General features: G+C 41.3%; 1 protein-coding gene and 1 long non-coding RNA gene across 3 annotated transcripts in view; one reads left to right on the top strand and one right to left on the bottom strand.

Annotated features, from left to right (window-relative positions):
• The first annotated feature begins 246 nt into the window (after nucleotides 1–246).
• eci2 (enoyl-CoA delta isomerase 2) overlaps nucleotides 247–15,979 on the top strand; it is a 19,767-nt gene continuing 4,034 nt past the window's right edge. Inside the window, exons 1-8 of one of the 2 annotated variants that reach the window (XM_031278419.2) lie at nucleotides 247–504; nucleotides 2,562–2,623; nucleotides 6,524–6,624; nucleotides 11,158–11,256; nucleotides 14,136–14,321; nucleotides 14,586–14,655; nucleotides 15,553–15,655; nucleotides 15,909–15,979. The exon at nucleotides 15,909–15,979 is cut by the window's right edge and continues 50 nt beyond it. In XM_031278419.2, coding sequence (XP_031134279.1) covers nucleotides 449–504; nucleotides 2,562–2,623; nucleotides 6,524–6,624; nucleotides 11,158–11,256; nucleotides 14,136–14,321; nucleotides 14,586–14,655; nucleotides 15,553–15,655; nucleotides 15,909–15,979 — 748 coding nt within the window. In that variant the 5' untranslated portion in view covers nucleotides 247–448. Of the gene's footprint in view, nucleotides 505–2,561; nucleotides 2,624–6,520; nucleotides 6,625–11,157; nucleotides 11,257–14,135; nucleotides 14,322–14,585; nucleotides 14,656–15,552; nucleotides 15,656–15,908 lie in introns of both variants that reach the window. The other variant, XM_031278418.2, reaches the window with a different exon arrangement.
• The window catches only part of LOC116035404, a 20,322-nt gene continuing 15,136 nt past the window's right edge, over nucleotides 10,794–15,979 (bottom strand). The window contains exon 3 of the long non-coding RNA XR_004101354.1: nucleotides 10,794–11,115. This is a non-coding gene — a long non-coding RNA (uncharacterized LOC116035404). The remainder of the gene's footprint in view (nucleotides 11,116–15,979) is intronic.

Genomic DNA, 15,979 nt, shown 5'->3' with positions numbered 1-15,979 from the left:
GCTCCCGGCCTATATGTGCAGCGGGCAGATGAATAGTGATGATGTGAACATGATTAGGAGTTTATCTTAAAATATATATTCTTAGCTCTGTGACTCCAATGTTCAGAACATGAGAGGCAACAACTGAGGCTGAACTTGGAGAAAAAGTCCTGATTCATTCAGTTCTGAATGCTTGATGCTAAATTGCTGGGAAGATGTCGGCCTTTTTCAGAGCGTTGAAACGATTATCAAAATGATCATTTCTACACAAATTGAATTTTGAAATTTGGCAAATCAGATTGTCAGGCGCTTCCCTTCAGCCAATGGGAGAGCAGAGGAGGACCGAGTGGGCGGGAGCAGCGGTTGTAAACAGCTAGGCTGTGGCTAAGCTAATTAGCTAGTTAACTCTTCGCTACCTCACTCTCTCCGTCCTTCCTGCCGCACTTTGGACCTCCTTCTCTGGGTTTAAATGGCCGGCTTCGCCCTGAAGTTGTCCGCTCCCTGGCGCTTCGTCAAATTAAGAAGGTGAGGATCACAATGTCGTCTAATTTTAATGTCGTTACCGCGGTTATTGGTTCACTTTAACGTTACGGAAGAGGGGTGAAGCTAAGGTTAAAACGCCGGTGACATCTGTAGTTTGGCTACCTGTTAGCCTGGCTGAGTTAGCAGCCTCAGTCAGTATTAAACTAACCGTTTGCTTGTTACCCGGTTTGACCGCTGCCCTGCGGCTAAGCTAACAAGCTAACATCAGTCAGTCGGGCTAAAAGGTGACAGCTGTCAGCTGTAGTTACACTAAGTAACGAAGGGTTCACTCTCTTACACTTACTGTGACCTTTGCTCCAGATTATTTTTATGTAATACTGTTGGGACCAAGGGTAAAGACTAAGATCCTTTTTAAACATGTAACAGCCCCGAAATCACCATCACCAAACCCACCAGACTCCATGTAAATAATCAGGACTTTTAGCGTGTATAGAGCCAGCATATTTCCACCAGACTCCATGTAAATAATCAGGACTTTTAGTGTGTATAGAGCCAGCATATTTCCACATGTAAATGGGTGAATTAAGGGTTTATTTCAACCAAACCAGAGTGGTGATTGTTGGAACAGTGGAAAGATGAACCAAGACGGCTTTGGATAGTTGGATTTAGTTTCTGTCCACTTTGAATGAAGTGTGTTATACGATGATAAAAGTAGTGATTATTTACATGGAGTCTGGTGGGACCTTTGCTCCAGATTCTTTTCACGTAACACTGTGGGCACCAAGGGTGCAGGTTTTGTTTAACCCTTGTGTTGTCTTCCCAGGTCAAAGTTGACCCGGTCTGTTTTGCCTGTTTTGTAAAGTTTACATTTTCCAATTCTGTGTTACATCTTCGAAGCCTTTTCAGCATCAAACTACGGTTATTCTCTTGCATTGTTCTAAACTTTCTGCATATTCAAAACATCATGAAAAATCTCCAAAGTTTAAATCTACATAAACGACATGACAGTCAAAATCTATCCATATTCCCCCCGCTGCTGTTGTGTCTTTAACCCCCAGATGTAGCACAGTTCTTTGTTTTACGTACATGTTCTGAGCCCCCTGAACCTCTCTTGGGGTAGTGGGTTGTTGTATATTTTTTTGAGGGGAGACAAATATATCCTTTGCTAAATAAATCCGAAATCTACACCGGTGCAGGTTTTTCCTGCGTTAAGGGCGTCTTTACACCTGTAGTTTGTTTGCTTTGGTCTGAATCAGTTGATGAGTTACATAAACCGAAATGCGTCCTTACAAATCACGCAAGAACATTCCCTCCTCTTATTGGTCAGGACGGCGATAAGACGCAAACGCAGCCGGGGCGACGGTGCGTGGTCGGGATGGGCGATACCACACTTTTAGGATTCAATACGATAGCGATACTTTTTCTTGCATTTTCATCGATACCGATACCGTTAATTTCTTATTGGCAATTTTTGTCAGTAAAAATATTATTACATTTAAGACAAATACAGACCATTTATACTAATTTATCATGGTCAATACATAATAAAATTTAAATAAAAATAAATAACATAAATATGAATGAAATAAATTAAATATGAACAAAAATATACACATTTTCAGGCCCTTGGCTGTGTCGCTGTCGGCTCTGTCTCATTCGCTCGTCTCCTGTCACGTGACATGGGCCAGCTCAATACGCCGCCAGGTACAGGGGTGTCCCGGCACATAGTCATTTAAGTAAGTAATCTAAAACAGCTGAATGTGATGCATACACCCCCAATTATTATTTTTTAGTTTATATCGATATTTTTTTAAGGAAATCGATGCTAAATGATCGATCGATCGATCTATCGATACCACAGGATCGATACGCCCATCCCTAGTGTGTGGAGGATTTGTAACAATGGGGACGGGGTAGACCGCGTTGCAATGATTGGCTACAGGAGAGAAGGAGTCCGCTCCCACCGCAGTCGGTCTGAAAGACCGGGCGCTTCGCTTCGCTGCGAGCATGCACGCTGACCGCAGAACGCAACAAGCGTGCAACAGCTTTAAGGCGGTCCTGTAAGCGTGCAGTCGGTAAATGTTGTCTTGTGTCAGCAGCTTGGTCCGGTTCTCCACTGGTCCCAGTCTGAAGCTCCACACCACAGCCTCTCCTATGATGGGTGAGTATCTGCTGCTCCACCTGCATCCCAAAATAGGGCTGAACAATATGGACAAAATTTCATATCTCGATATTCATGCCAGATATCTTGATATCGATACGATACGATATGACTACGGGTTCGGTGAAAATCAAGCATTTTTCAGAAAAATAAACACATCATAATACAAAAGAGTGCAGTTTTATTGATTAGAACTCACTGCCAGTCATCAACATCACTGTAACATAGTCACCAATCAATAAATAAAAAAATAAAAATGTTTACTGCAGCTCTGCTTTAACAAAATAAATAAAATGCAGCAGCTGGTGGAAGGTGAAACATTGAAAGTGCATTGAAGTGCAACATCTTATATTCTTCATAAGACAACATAACAGTATGCAGAAAATGCATAACATAACTTTGTCATACACTCTTCATGCAGCACATGATGGAGTTGTTTCAGGTGGTGAATGGTTGTTGTGCTACCTCGCTTCGTCGCAATTTTCGCCAAGCACGACCTGCACAACACCTCGCTCTGGTTGACATCATCCTTTCTAAATCCAAAATACCTCCAAATAATGGAGGATGATTTATGTTTTGGCACAAAATTAGTTTCTGCATTATCTTCCGCACTCATGTTACTTTTCTTTCGTTTCGATTTCCCCGCTGTGAATGTCCTGTGTGTGTGCGTCAGTCTCCGTCTCCCTCACTCCTGCCCTTCTATGTTTGTCATTGGCTGGCTTCAGCTGTCGATCCACATGAATTAAGCTTTGTGGTTGGCTGGCCGTAATGGTGCGTTCAAGGGCAATCGTAAAAGTGATTATGGTGACTGCCAGAGCTGTACATGCAGGGCGTGCGCGGAGGAAAATCTATCGTTTATATCGTTACTTTTTCGATATTAATATCTTGAATGTTCATATGTAGATATAGATACGATAACGGTATATCGTTCAGCCCTAATCCCAAACATCATCACCTTCAGCTCCTCGCCATCTACTTCTTCAACTAACGTCTTCAGGGTTCCCACTAAAGGCCTGTACGATATGGGGAAAATATGCGATGTGCGATAACATTGTTAAATATTGCAAGGACAATATCAACAACAAATATTGTAGTGGGCATATTAGCGATATGTAGGCTACATTTCTGATGTCAGTCTGGTTGTCTTTAAATTCAGAACCCAAATATAATTGAATATTTTAAATATAAATAGGCTAAATGATGGTTTCTAGCGCAGCAACAGTAATGTTTACAATAGGGCTGCACGATATGAGGAAAATATGTGATAAGGTTGTTGAATGTCGCAATGATATTATTTGCGATGAATAAACAGATTTTAAATTGTCAGTTTTGCTGCTTTCAGTATTCTGATAAAATACAACAAACTGCTTGTTGAATTTAAAAGAAACGAAAGGAAATCATTTCAAACATTCTTTTATTCAACAAATTGAAGATTTAATTGAACATAAAAGGCAGCACTAAAAAATGAATTCCTTCTTAAAGTACAGTTTTCTGATATTTTCTTCCAACTAACCCTAAACCATCACTGAGTGTCTTGTGCAATGTGTCGCAGCCTTACTCGATGTGTATATTGCGCCAGTTGATATTGCGATGACAATTAAAAAAAACGATATATCGTTCAGCCCTAGTTCCCATGAAATCTTAAAGTGCCCATATTATGAAAAAAACACTTTTTCTGGGATTTGGGGAGTTATTTTGTGTCTCTGGTGCTTCCACACACATACAAACTTTGATAAATCCATCCATGCTGTTTAGAGTGAGATACGGTTTCTGAATGTGTCCTGCCTTCAGTCTCTGGGTCAGCTGTTCAAAATTGGCACGGCTTGTGACGTCACAAGCCGAAACGAGCTGGCTAACCGCAACCATTAGCTTGTAGCGTTAGCGTTAACATGCTAATTCTAACGCTAGCATGCTAACGCTAGCATGCTACCTCGTTCTCAATAGCAAAGCACTGCTACAACACACACAAGTTCACCATAATCTACAAAAGAACTACTTCCATGTGCGCCCTCATTTAGAAGTCTCCCAGCTAATCCTGCCTTGTAACTGACTGAAGTTGTGGAAACAGCCTTTCTTTTACTGTCTATGGAGCTAGCTAGCTGACATGATCTACATCTGAGCTACTGGGCATGTGCGAGTGCAATCAAAGATAGTACAGAAGAAGAAAAGAGGTCTCACTCTGTAGCTAAAACAGAGACCAGCTGAAAAGAGGATCTGCAGCAGTGAGAGAGAGCGCTGCAGTACAACAACAATATGGTGTTTTTAGAAAATTAAACCATGTAAACCTATTCTGGTACAACCTTAAAATACAATTATGAACCTGAAAATGAGCAGAATATGGCTGCTTTAAAAGTATTAAATAAGTCTTGAAATGAATATCCTAAAACTAAGGCCTAACAAGTATGGCATTTTGTTTACAAAGGTCTTACGTTTCAGGGGTCAACAATAAGTGTTGCCCGACGGCCCGGGGCAAGTAAATATAACAACCTGCTGGCCCATTCAGGCGTCATCGTATCATAATCATTTGATTATGAATGTGCCGTTGGCCAATCAAGAGTTGAGTTGCCGCTTATCATTTACACCTTTACGTTCTGGAATCTTTATGAATTTATTTCAAACGTATATGTATATACGTATATGTCATTTTCTGCCGCTAGGGGTCTCTCAATCAGAACAGTAACGTTCCAGTCAGTTTCTCCCGGTTAGGATTCCTTCAGTGTCCAAAATGATCTGCAGATGTTTTCTCCTCTCCAAAACAAACTGGAAAAAACACGGTTGTACTATTACTGCTCTAGTGTCACTAATGGGATTCCTGCTACAAGCAACTTCTAGTGGCCATTAGCTCAAGTCAACAAGATATTTGTTCAGAGACTGGAACCTCTCCGTCTCTCCCTCTCTGCATAACATTTGACTTTTTGTTACGTTTTTGTAGGGCTGCCACCTCTTAGTCGATTAGTCGACTAATCGGTCGTTTTGGTCTTAGTCGACTAAGATTTCTTTAGTTGATGAGTCATTTTTTATGCTTATTCATGTTTAATTACTCATTTCCAAGAAACTTATGAGCACATTTCTGGTAAACACAAGATTTAAAGTGGTGCTTTTGCAGGATTAATTGTGGAGAAAGTCAGTTTTACAGATGGTTAATTAACTACATTTATATTGTGCTTTTCTAGTCTTAACCACCTCTCAAAGAGCACAGCTCTGTCGATTACATCAACTAATCCATTAATCCACAAAATCATATAAGTGTTAGTCGACTAAGAATTTCTTTAGTCGAGGACAGCCCTACGTTTTTGTTTACATTTTTGACGTTTTCTTAAACTTCTTTTTTTCAACATTTTTCCTCAAAGAAAATGAAAAAGTAAAAATTGACTTATGATACGATGATGGCTATAAATATAACAACCCTCTTGCCTATTCGGGCATCGAGGTGCTGTTGGCCAATCGAGAGTTGAGTTGCTGCTGGATGTTTTTGACGTTCTTTAGACGTTTTTTTTTTTTACATTTTTTATGGTTTTTTGTTGCGTTTAAAAAAAAAAAATAATAATAATAATCCGACATTTTTCCTCAAACATGTAGGGACCATTAAAAATTCTCTGCATTTGTTCTTCTCCGTTCATGGGATTATAAATAAATGCCATAACATAAATAAATACTCTGTGTGGCTACAGTTTAATTTACTTTATTTTGTATTTTTAGTTTCGTAGCAAAAGAGCTCTAATTGTGACAAATGTTTGATTCATTTTATGTTATTAGAGTACGAACGCACTTCACAAAAATGTTTTATTAAATTCAGGTAACGTTACTTGGTAAATACTTCTTTGCTCTGACTTTAATTCCATGCTGATTTTCCATTATATGGCCGTGAAGTTGGCGTTAAATTTCATATTTTTGCAGCAGCGACGGTGGAGCAGTTTGAGCAGGCCAAGAACAAACTGTCAACGCTGAAGAACGACCCGGGGAACGAGGCCAAACTGAAGATCTACGCTCTCTTCAAACAGGTGGGACAATGTTCAACATGTCTTCTTTCAGACAGGGTATACACACACACACACACACACACACACACACACACACACACACATGTCTTCTTCCAGACTGTGTGTTCAGCATGAACAGGATGAAATATAAACTGGGGACAACAGGGGTTCACCTGAAGCTGTCGGATGACTCCAAATCAGATTTCAGATTTCTTTATTTAAAGGGACAACACACATTAATCAACAGGAGAACAGAGTCCAACATGTAAATGTGCCAGATTTAGCCATACAGGCTAATTTTCATCTGCAGTCCCTAGCAGGTTGATGGCTTAAAACAACAAATACGCTACAACAATACAACAAATACACATAAAACAAGAAAGACATAGATGTAGACAAGTCAAAGGACTTGACCACTGTTCTAGATCAGGACAGCTGGCAGGTTGATGGCATGAGAAAAACATAACACAAGTATATCATACACAGTAGACACAGGTGAAAGTGCACAGACACACATCAACAACACATACACACACAGAGACACTACTATAGCCATAAAGACAAACACAACTATCTAGCTGCTAGCAGGTCATTTCCTGGCTCAGAATGGGTCTGTACCTTAATAAACATCTTCATTTATGTGAAGGAAAACACAAAATTCAGAAGGCAGATGGCAATAGAAATATAATGGAATATAAATCAGTCAGGGATCCTGGGCACACGGAGTACACTGGACTCTAAAGTCCAGTTTGATTAGTGTGAACGCTGCGTACCGTCCCCGTGCACGGTTGGTCGATCCGTGCCAAAGTCCACTAGAGTCCAGTTTGTTTGATTAGTGTGAACACTGCGTACCGTCCCCGGGTCCACTTAAAAGACTAGGGCTGTGCAATTAATGGAATTTGGATATTTTGGTTCCTAGCGATCACAAAAACAATGTATTTGAGAAAAACATTCATTTTGTCCATTACCTTTTATTAGGGGTCCAAGCCCGAGTCTGCGAGAACCGGCGGTAGCAAGAGCTACGCCGTTCGCACAGCAGGACTGTGGAACCCTGTTGTTTTTCTACTGATTATTTTCCATCATCATCATTATTATTCTTCTCCGCCTAAAACTCCGACTACAGCCTAAACCGTACATGGTGGGGGGGGTTGCCGTTTTCAGGACTGGTCTGAAACTCCACAAGGACCTCAGGCGCAACAATTCACCCACTTCCACCACTAGGTGGCGCTATAGCAGAAAGAAAGGCGATTGGCCCTATAACTCCCACACCGGACATTCAAAAACCATATATCCACGCGTTCCCTGGATCCAACTGAATCACGTGATATAGGCCACGCCCATTTCCGCCTAAACATTTATACGTGAAAAATCGCAATTTATCAAAAACCTACTTTTTCGAACTCCTCCTAGACCGTGCGACCGATTTGTACGAAATTTGGCAGGCAGCATCTCCAGATGGGCCGGACAAGAAGTTAATAAAAATATTTTTTTTAGGATAAAAATAGCTCATATTACGCACAAACAAATTTGTGTAGCTAACTATGAAAACACCAACTTTGCCATATCTCGGCCAAAATAAATGCTATCAACGCCAAACTTTAGATTCTTGTTTACCGTGACCCTCTGAAGGTCACCCACTCGTTTTACAAAAATTGGCCACTAGGGGGCGCTACAAGTACAAAAAGTTTATATCTCATGAACCACTCATCTGATTTTTACAAAATTTGATGGGTACAATCTAGGGACACTCCTGAGACCAACCCTAGAGTGGGGTACTGAGGGGTCAAAGTGGGCGTGGCCTATGGGACCCAAGTCTAGATTCACCACTTACACTAATGTGAACAACTTTAAATTTACAGGGTAGATAGACAATGGGTCATGGACCACACCTACCAAAGATTACACATTTGGACCACTAGGTGGCGCTATAATGTTTTTTTGCCTTTAACTCCCACATTACACATCGCACATTAGAAAAACCATACATCCACATCTTCCTTGAATCAAGCTGAATCACATGATATAGGCCACGCCCATTTCCGCTTACATTCTTTTCCGCAATATCGCGCAATGCACAAAACCAACATTTTCGAACTCGTCCTAGGCCGTGCGACGGATCAGCACGAAACCTGGTATGTAGCATCTCCAGATGGACCTGACCAAAAGTTACTCAAGGAATTTTGCTACGTTAAAGTTTGCGCATTTGACGACCAAACAAATTTTCATAGCTAGCTACCACACACGTATCATATCATATCTCGGCCAAATTAAATGTTATCAGCCAAGAACTTGAGAGCATTGTTCAACATCCCACTACGATGCTCTGTACCAGATTTGGTGAAGATCGGCCTTTAGGGGGCGCTATAAGCAACGTTTATTTGTTTTGGCCAATAACTCAATGCATTTAAATGGGAAATGTGCATATGCAATATCTCTGCCACAGTAAATGCAATCAACACGAAACTTGTGGTGCTCGTTCGGCATGCCGCTCTGAGGCTCTTTACCAAATTTGGCGAAGATCGGCCATTAGGGGGCGCTATAATCAAAATGTTAATGGGTTATTTGCAATGGAAATGTACCACAGACCTTGCAGCTCACACTTCTCAATATTTACTAATGTTTGCCTCCTACGTTACGTTTTGGTTTTCGCTTTTGCTTGCTCCTTTGGTTTTTTACAATAAACAAACTTCTTAACCCACTTGACAAAGTTTCTTCAACCTTCACAGTGGACAAATTCAACTCTTTTCTCTCACTTTTTCAATCCAAAATCAACACCATTCAGGATGTTTCATGGAGGTGAACTGTTGACTGCTACGTTTGCAATGGCGACGTACCACAGACGTCGTGGCTCGCGCCTCTCGATATTTAGCAGCGTTTGCCTCCCTGCCGCCCGGCTTTGGGTTCCACTCTCGCGCGCTCCCCGGGGCGTCGGGGGCGACTGGCGTCGGAGGCTTGGGCCCCGTCATAACTGCTTGCAGTTCTAGTTTTGTCTTGTTTTCTGAATGCGCTTACATGCAGTTTAAAAAAACAATTATATTCGGGTTATGGCAATACTTCAATTCTAAAGAAAACATTACAGAAAGTAGGGTTGCTCGATTATGGATCAGGATTATTTAAAGGAACACGCCGACTTATTGGGACTTTGTCTTATTCCCCGTATCCCCCAGAGTTAGATAAGTCCAGACATACCCTTCTCATCTCCGTGCGCGTCCTAACTCTGTCTGAAGCACCCACCGCTAGCCTAGTTTAGCACAGATCCTGGAGATAACCGGCTCCATCTAGCCTAGCTTAGCACAGATCCTGGAGATAACCGGCTCCATCTAGCCTAGCTTAGCACAGATCCTGGAGGTAACCGGCTCCATCTAGCCTAGCTTAGCACAGATCCTGGAGGTAACCGGCTCCATCTAGCCTAGCTTAGCACAGATCCTGGAGGTAACCGGCTCCATCTAGCCTAGCTTAGCACAGATCCTGGAGGTAACCAGCTCCAACTAGCCTAGCTTAGCACAGATCCTGGAGGTAACCAGCTCCAACTAGCCTAGCTTAGCACAGATCCTGGAGGTAACCGGCTCCAACTAGCCTAGCTTAGCACAGATCCTGGAGGTAACCAGCTCCAACTAGCCTAGCTTAGCACAGATCCTGGAGGTAACCGGCTCCATCTAGCCTAGCTTAGCACAGATCCTGGAGGTAACCGGCTCCATCTAGCTTACTGCTCCCAATAAGTGACAAAATAACGCCAACATGTTTCTATTTCTTTCTTTTCTTTTGAATTAAAAAGCCTTGTTTTGATTGAGAGAGAAAATGAAGAAACTTTGAAGAATGGAAAGATTTCAGAAGCAGTTTCCAGTGGAGCGGTGGTCTAAAATAAACCAGATCCCAGCAGGATGTTTTTAATTATTACACATCATGAACATGCATCTAATGGTAAAGGATCTTCTACATTACATGTGTCAAACTCAAGGCCCGCGGGCCAAATCTGGCCCCTTGCAGATTTAGATCTGGCCCGTATATCAATTTGGGTTCACAATAACTTTTGGTCCGCCTAGTTGTGCGCCAAACCAAAAACACAGGACAGTGTTTTTTAAACTGTAATTATCTGACATTCAAAGCAGAATATGGCAGATTTGCCGACTCTGAGACTCCGAAATTCCCCCAGAAGCTGAGAGAGAGTTTTCATATTCAGGCTGTGAAACAGGTTGTTGTTAAAAAAAAATTAGCTTTGTTTTTGCTTGATTTGCTAAATTCTATGTTGGCTAAGGAACTCTTTTGATGACTTTTGTAGGACTTTATGTCAACAAAAAGCGTACAAAAATGTTGTTAAAAAGCACCAAATTTACAAAAAGGTGACAAATGTCTGAGAAAGCCACAAAAACGTCGGAAAAAAACAACAAAAATGTTAAAAAAAAGTGACATGTGGTAACTAAAGCCCGTCAGTGAACTCTCCATGTCTGGCCCTTTGTGTGATTCTCTTTTTCCAGTGTGGCCTTCTGGGAAAATGAGTTTGACACCCCTGTTCTACATTATCTCAGTAGATTTAACAGCAGCTCTCCCCTGCAGGCCACTCAGGGTCCCTGCAACACCCCCAAACCGGGCATGCTGGACTTTGTCAACAAGGTGAAATGGGACGCTTGGAAATCTCTGGGATCCATATCACAGGTACAACTGCTCCAGGGTGTGTGTGTGTGTGTGTGTGTGTGTGTGTGTGTGTGTGTGTGTGTGTGTGTACTGTAACTAAGTACATGTACTCCATTACTTTACTTCAGTCCAAATGTTGAGGTACTTTTCTTTTCATGCCACTTTCTACTTCTACTCCGCTACATTTCAGAGAGAAATATTGTACTTTTTACTCCACTACATTCACCTGTTCCAGCTTTAGTTACTAGTTACTTTAGTTACTCCTCTACATTCATCTGTTACAGCTTTAGTTACTAGTTACTTTAGTTACTCCGCTACATTCACCTGTTACAGCTTTAGTTACTAGTTACTTTAGTTACTCCACTACATTCATCTGTTACAGCTTTAGTTACTAGTTACTTTAGTTACTCCGCTACATTCACCTGTTACAGCTTTAGTTACTAGTTACTTTAGTTACTAGTTACTTTAGTTACTCCGCTACATTCATCTGTTCCAGCTTTAGTTACTAGTTACTTTAGTTACTAGTTACTTTAGTTACTCCGCTACATTCATCTGTTCCAGCTTTAGTTACTAGTTACTTTAGTTACTCCACTACATTCACCTGTTACAGCTTTAGTTACTAGTTACTTTAGTTACTCCGCTACATTCATCTGTTACAGCTTTAGTTACTAGTTACTTTAGTTACTCCACTACATTCATGTTACAGCTTTAGTTACTAGTTACTTTAGTTACTAGTTACTTTAGTTACTCCACTACATTCATCTGTTACAGCTTTAGTTACTAGTTACTTTAGTTACTCCGCTACATTCACCTGTTACAGCTTTAGTTACTAGTTACTTTAGTTACTCCACTACATTCACCTGTTACAGCTTTAGTTACTAGTTACTTTAGTTACTCCGCTACATTCATCTGTTCCAGCTTTAGTTACTAGTTACTTTAGTTACTCCGCTACATTCATCTGTTCCAGCTTTAGTTACTAGTTACTTTAGTTACTCCGCTACATTCATCTGACAGCTTTAGTTACTAGTTACTTTAGTTACTCCACTACATTCATCTGTTACAGCTTTAGTTACTAGTTACTTTAGTTACTCCGCTACATTCATCTGTTACAGCTTTAGTTACTAGTTACTTTAGTTACTCCGCTACATTCATCTGTTACAGCTTTAGTTACTAGTTACTTTAGTTACTCCACTACATTCATCTGTTCCAGCTTTAGTTACTAGTTACTTTAGTTACTAGTTACTTTAGTTACTCCGCTACATTCATCTGTTCCAGCTTTAGTTACTAGTTACTTTAGTTACTAGTTACTTTAGTTACTCCACTACATTCACCTGTTCCAGCTTTAGTTACTAGTTACTTTAGTTACTCCTCTACATTCATCTGTTACAGCTTTAGTTACTAGTTACTTTAGTTACTCCGCTACATTCACCTGTTACAGCTTTAGTTACTAGTTACTTTAGTTACTCCACTACATTCATCTGTTACAGCTTTAGTTACTAGTTACTTTAGTTACTCCGCTACATTCACCTGTTACAGCTTTAGTTACTAGTTACTTTAGTTACTAGTTACTTTAGTTACTCCGCTACATTCATCTGTTCCAGCTTTAGTTACTAGTTACTTTAGTTACTAGTTACTTTAGTTACTCCGCTACATTCATCTGTTCCAGCTTTAGTTACTAGTTACTTTAGTTACTCCACTACATTCACCTGTTACAGCTTTAGTTACTAGTTACTTTAGTTACTCCGCTACATTCATCTGTTACAGCTTTAGTTACTAGTTACTTTAGTTACTCCACTACATTCATGTTACAGCTTTAGTTACTAGTTACTTTAGTTACTAGTTACTTTAGTTACTCCACTACATTCATCTGTTACAGCTTTAGTTACTAGTTACTTTAGTTACTCCGCTACATTCACCTGTTACAGCTTTAGTTACTAGTTACTTTAGTTACTCCACTACATTCACCTGTTACAGCTTTAGTTACTAGTTACTTTAGTTACTCCGCTACATTCATCTGTTCCAGCTTTAGTTACTAGTTACTTTAGTTACTCCGCTACATTCATCTGTTCCAGCTTTAGTTACTAGTTACTTTAGTTACTCCGCTACATTCATCTGACAGCTTTAGTTACTAGTTACTTTAGTTACTCCACTACATTCATCTGTTACAGCTTTAGTTACTAGTTACTTTAGTTACTCCGCTACATTCATCTGTTACAGCTTTAGTTACTAGTTACTTTAGTTACTCCGCTACATTCATCTGTTACAGCTTTAGTTACTAGTTACTTTAGTTACTCCACTACATTCATCTGTTCCAGCTTTAGTTACTAGTTACTTTAGTTACTAGTTACTTTAGTTACTCCGCTACATTCATCTGTTCCAGCTTTAGTTACTAGTTACTTTAGTTACTAGTTACTTTAGTTACTCCACTACATTCATCTGTTACAGCTTTAGTTACTAGTTACTTTAGTTACTCCACTACATTCATCTGTTACAGCTTTAGTTACTAGTTACATTAGTTACTCCACTACATTCATGTTACAGCTTTAGTTCATGTTACAGCTTTAGTTACTGGTTACTTTACACATTGAGATTACTGCTCACAGAACACATGTAGTTTATAAATCTGATATTTGAGCCGACAATATAACGGCTACAAGTCACACTGAGATGATCAGGGTCTGAATACTTCTTCCACCTGGCTCTCTTCTGATTGGTCACTTTCAAGGCGATCTCACCCACACAGACTCCTTAGTATGCCTTGATTGACAAGCAGGAAGCACAAAATGTAAAATAATAAATCTATTTGGTGTCGAGTGAAACCCGACATTGAAAAAAACAACTAAATTAAAGTTCCCGTTCCTTTTTAAAGAAGCTCTAAAAACTGTCTTTGTGTCTCTCAGGATGAAGCCAGGCAGCAATACTGCGACCTGATTGGCTCCCTGGTGACGGCAGAAGGCGGAACCACTTTGGCTGCAAAGCCTGCTGGGAGCGGGACGACATACGAGACGCTATTGGTCACCACGGAGGATGACATCACCACCATCAAACTGAACCGACCGGCCAAGAAGAACGCCATCACCACCGAGGTGTGTGTGTGTGTGTGTGTGTGTGTGTGTGTGTGTGTGTGTAAAAACTGTACAAACTAATGTTTTCAAGACATGTTTTTGAAAAATATATTGTGACCTTTTGTTTGATGGATTTAAAATGCAGATTGAGTGATTTGTCCCCCAGGAGTCAGAGGATGAAATGAGCTGAGTTAACTTCGATGTCTCAGAGAGATGATGATGATGATGATGATGATGATGATGATGATGATGATGATGATGACTTCAACGTCTCTTTTCTTTCAGATGTACAACGACATCATCGCAGCTCTGGAGCAGGCAGCTAAAGACGACTCGGTCATCACCGTTATTACTGGTACACACACACACACACACACACACACACACACACACACACACACACACAGAGAGAGACACACACACTTATATATACACACACACACACACAGAGAGACACACACACACACACACACACACACACACAGAGAGACACACACACAGAGACACACACACACACACACACACAGAGAGACACACACACACACACACACACAGAGAGAGACACACACACACACACACACACACACACACACAGACACACACACAGAGAGAGACACACACACACACACAGAGAGAGACACACACAGACACACACACACACACACACACACACACACACACAGAGACACACACAGAGAGACAGACAGACACACACACACACACACACACACACACACACAGAGACACACACAGAGACAGACAGACACACACACACACAGACACACACAGAGACACACACACACACACACACACACAGAGACAGACAGACTGACACACAGAGACACAGAGACACACACACACACACAGAGACACACACACACACACACACACACACAGACACACACACACACACACACAGAGACACACACAGAGACACACACACACACACACACACACACACACACACACACACACACACAGACACACACAGAGACACAAAGAGACACACACAAACAAACACACACACACATACACACACACACACACACACACACACACACACACACACACACACACACACACAGAGACACACACACACACACACACAGACACACACAGAGACACAAAGAGACACACACAAACAAACACACACATACACACACACACACACACACACACACACACACACACAGAGACACACACACAGCGTCTCCACTGACATAGTTTAAATGTTTCTGTGTGTGGGCTGCAGGTGCCGGTGATTTCTACTGCAGCGGCAACGACCTGTCCAACTTCACCAAGATCCCCGAGGGGGGGGTGGACGAGATGGCCAAACAGGGGGGGGACCTGCTCAGGTGATCATCAGCTGACCTTCAGCTGGCCCAGCTGGACTTCACACTCTTACTGTGTGTGTTTTGGACCCAAACTATCCAGAATAATTCAAATCTGTCTCTATAACCTGATGCAAACGTTACTGCCCAACGCTGCTCGCAGTACACGTTGGATTTAATGCTGTGACGACGTCGGCACAGGTTGCCATGTTGTCCTAGTGACAAATGCTGGAAACCGACCCAACTCCACCCTGACTCTGTGATGTTCTCTCTACAGGAAGTATGTGAAGGCCTACATTGACTTCCCAAAGCCACTGGTTGCCGTGGTGAACGGACCGGCTGTAGGAA

This window comes from Sander lucioperca, chromosome 23 (assembly GCF_008315115.2).
Source record: "Sander lucioperca isolate FBNREF2018 chromosome 23, SLUC_FBN_1.2, whole genome shotgun sequence".
Taxonomy (NCBI): Eukaryota; Metazoa; Chordata; class Actinopteri; order Perciformes; family Percidae; genus Sander; species Sander lucioperca.
The sequence above is the reverse complement of the archived record's forward strand: the minus strand, read 5'-3'. Positions and strand labels throughout refer to the sequence as shown.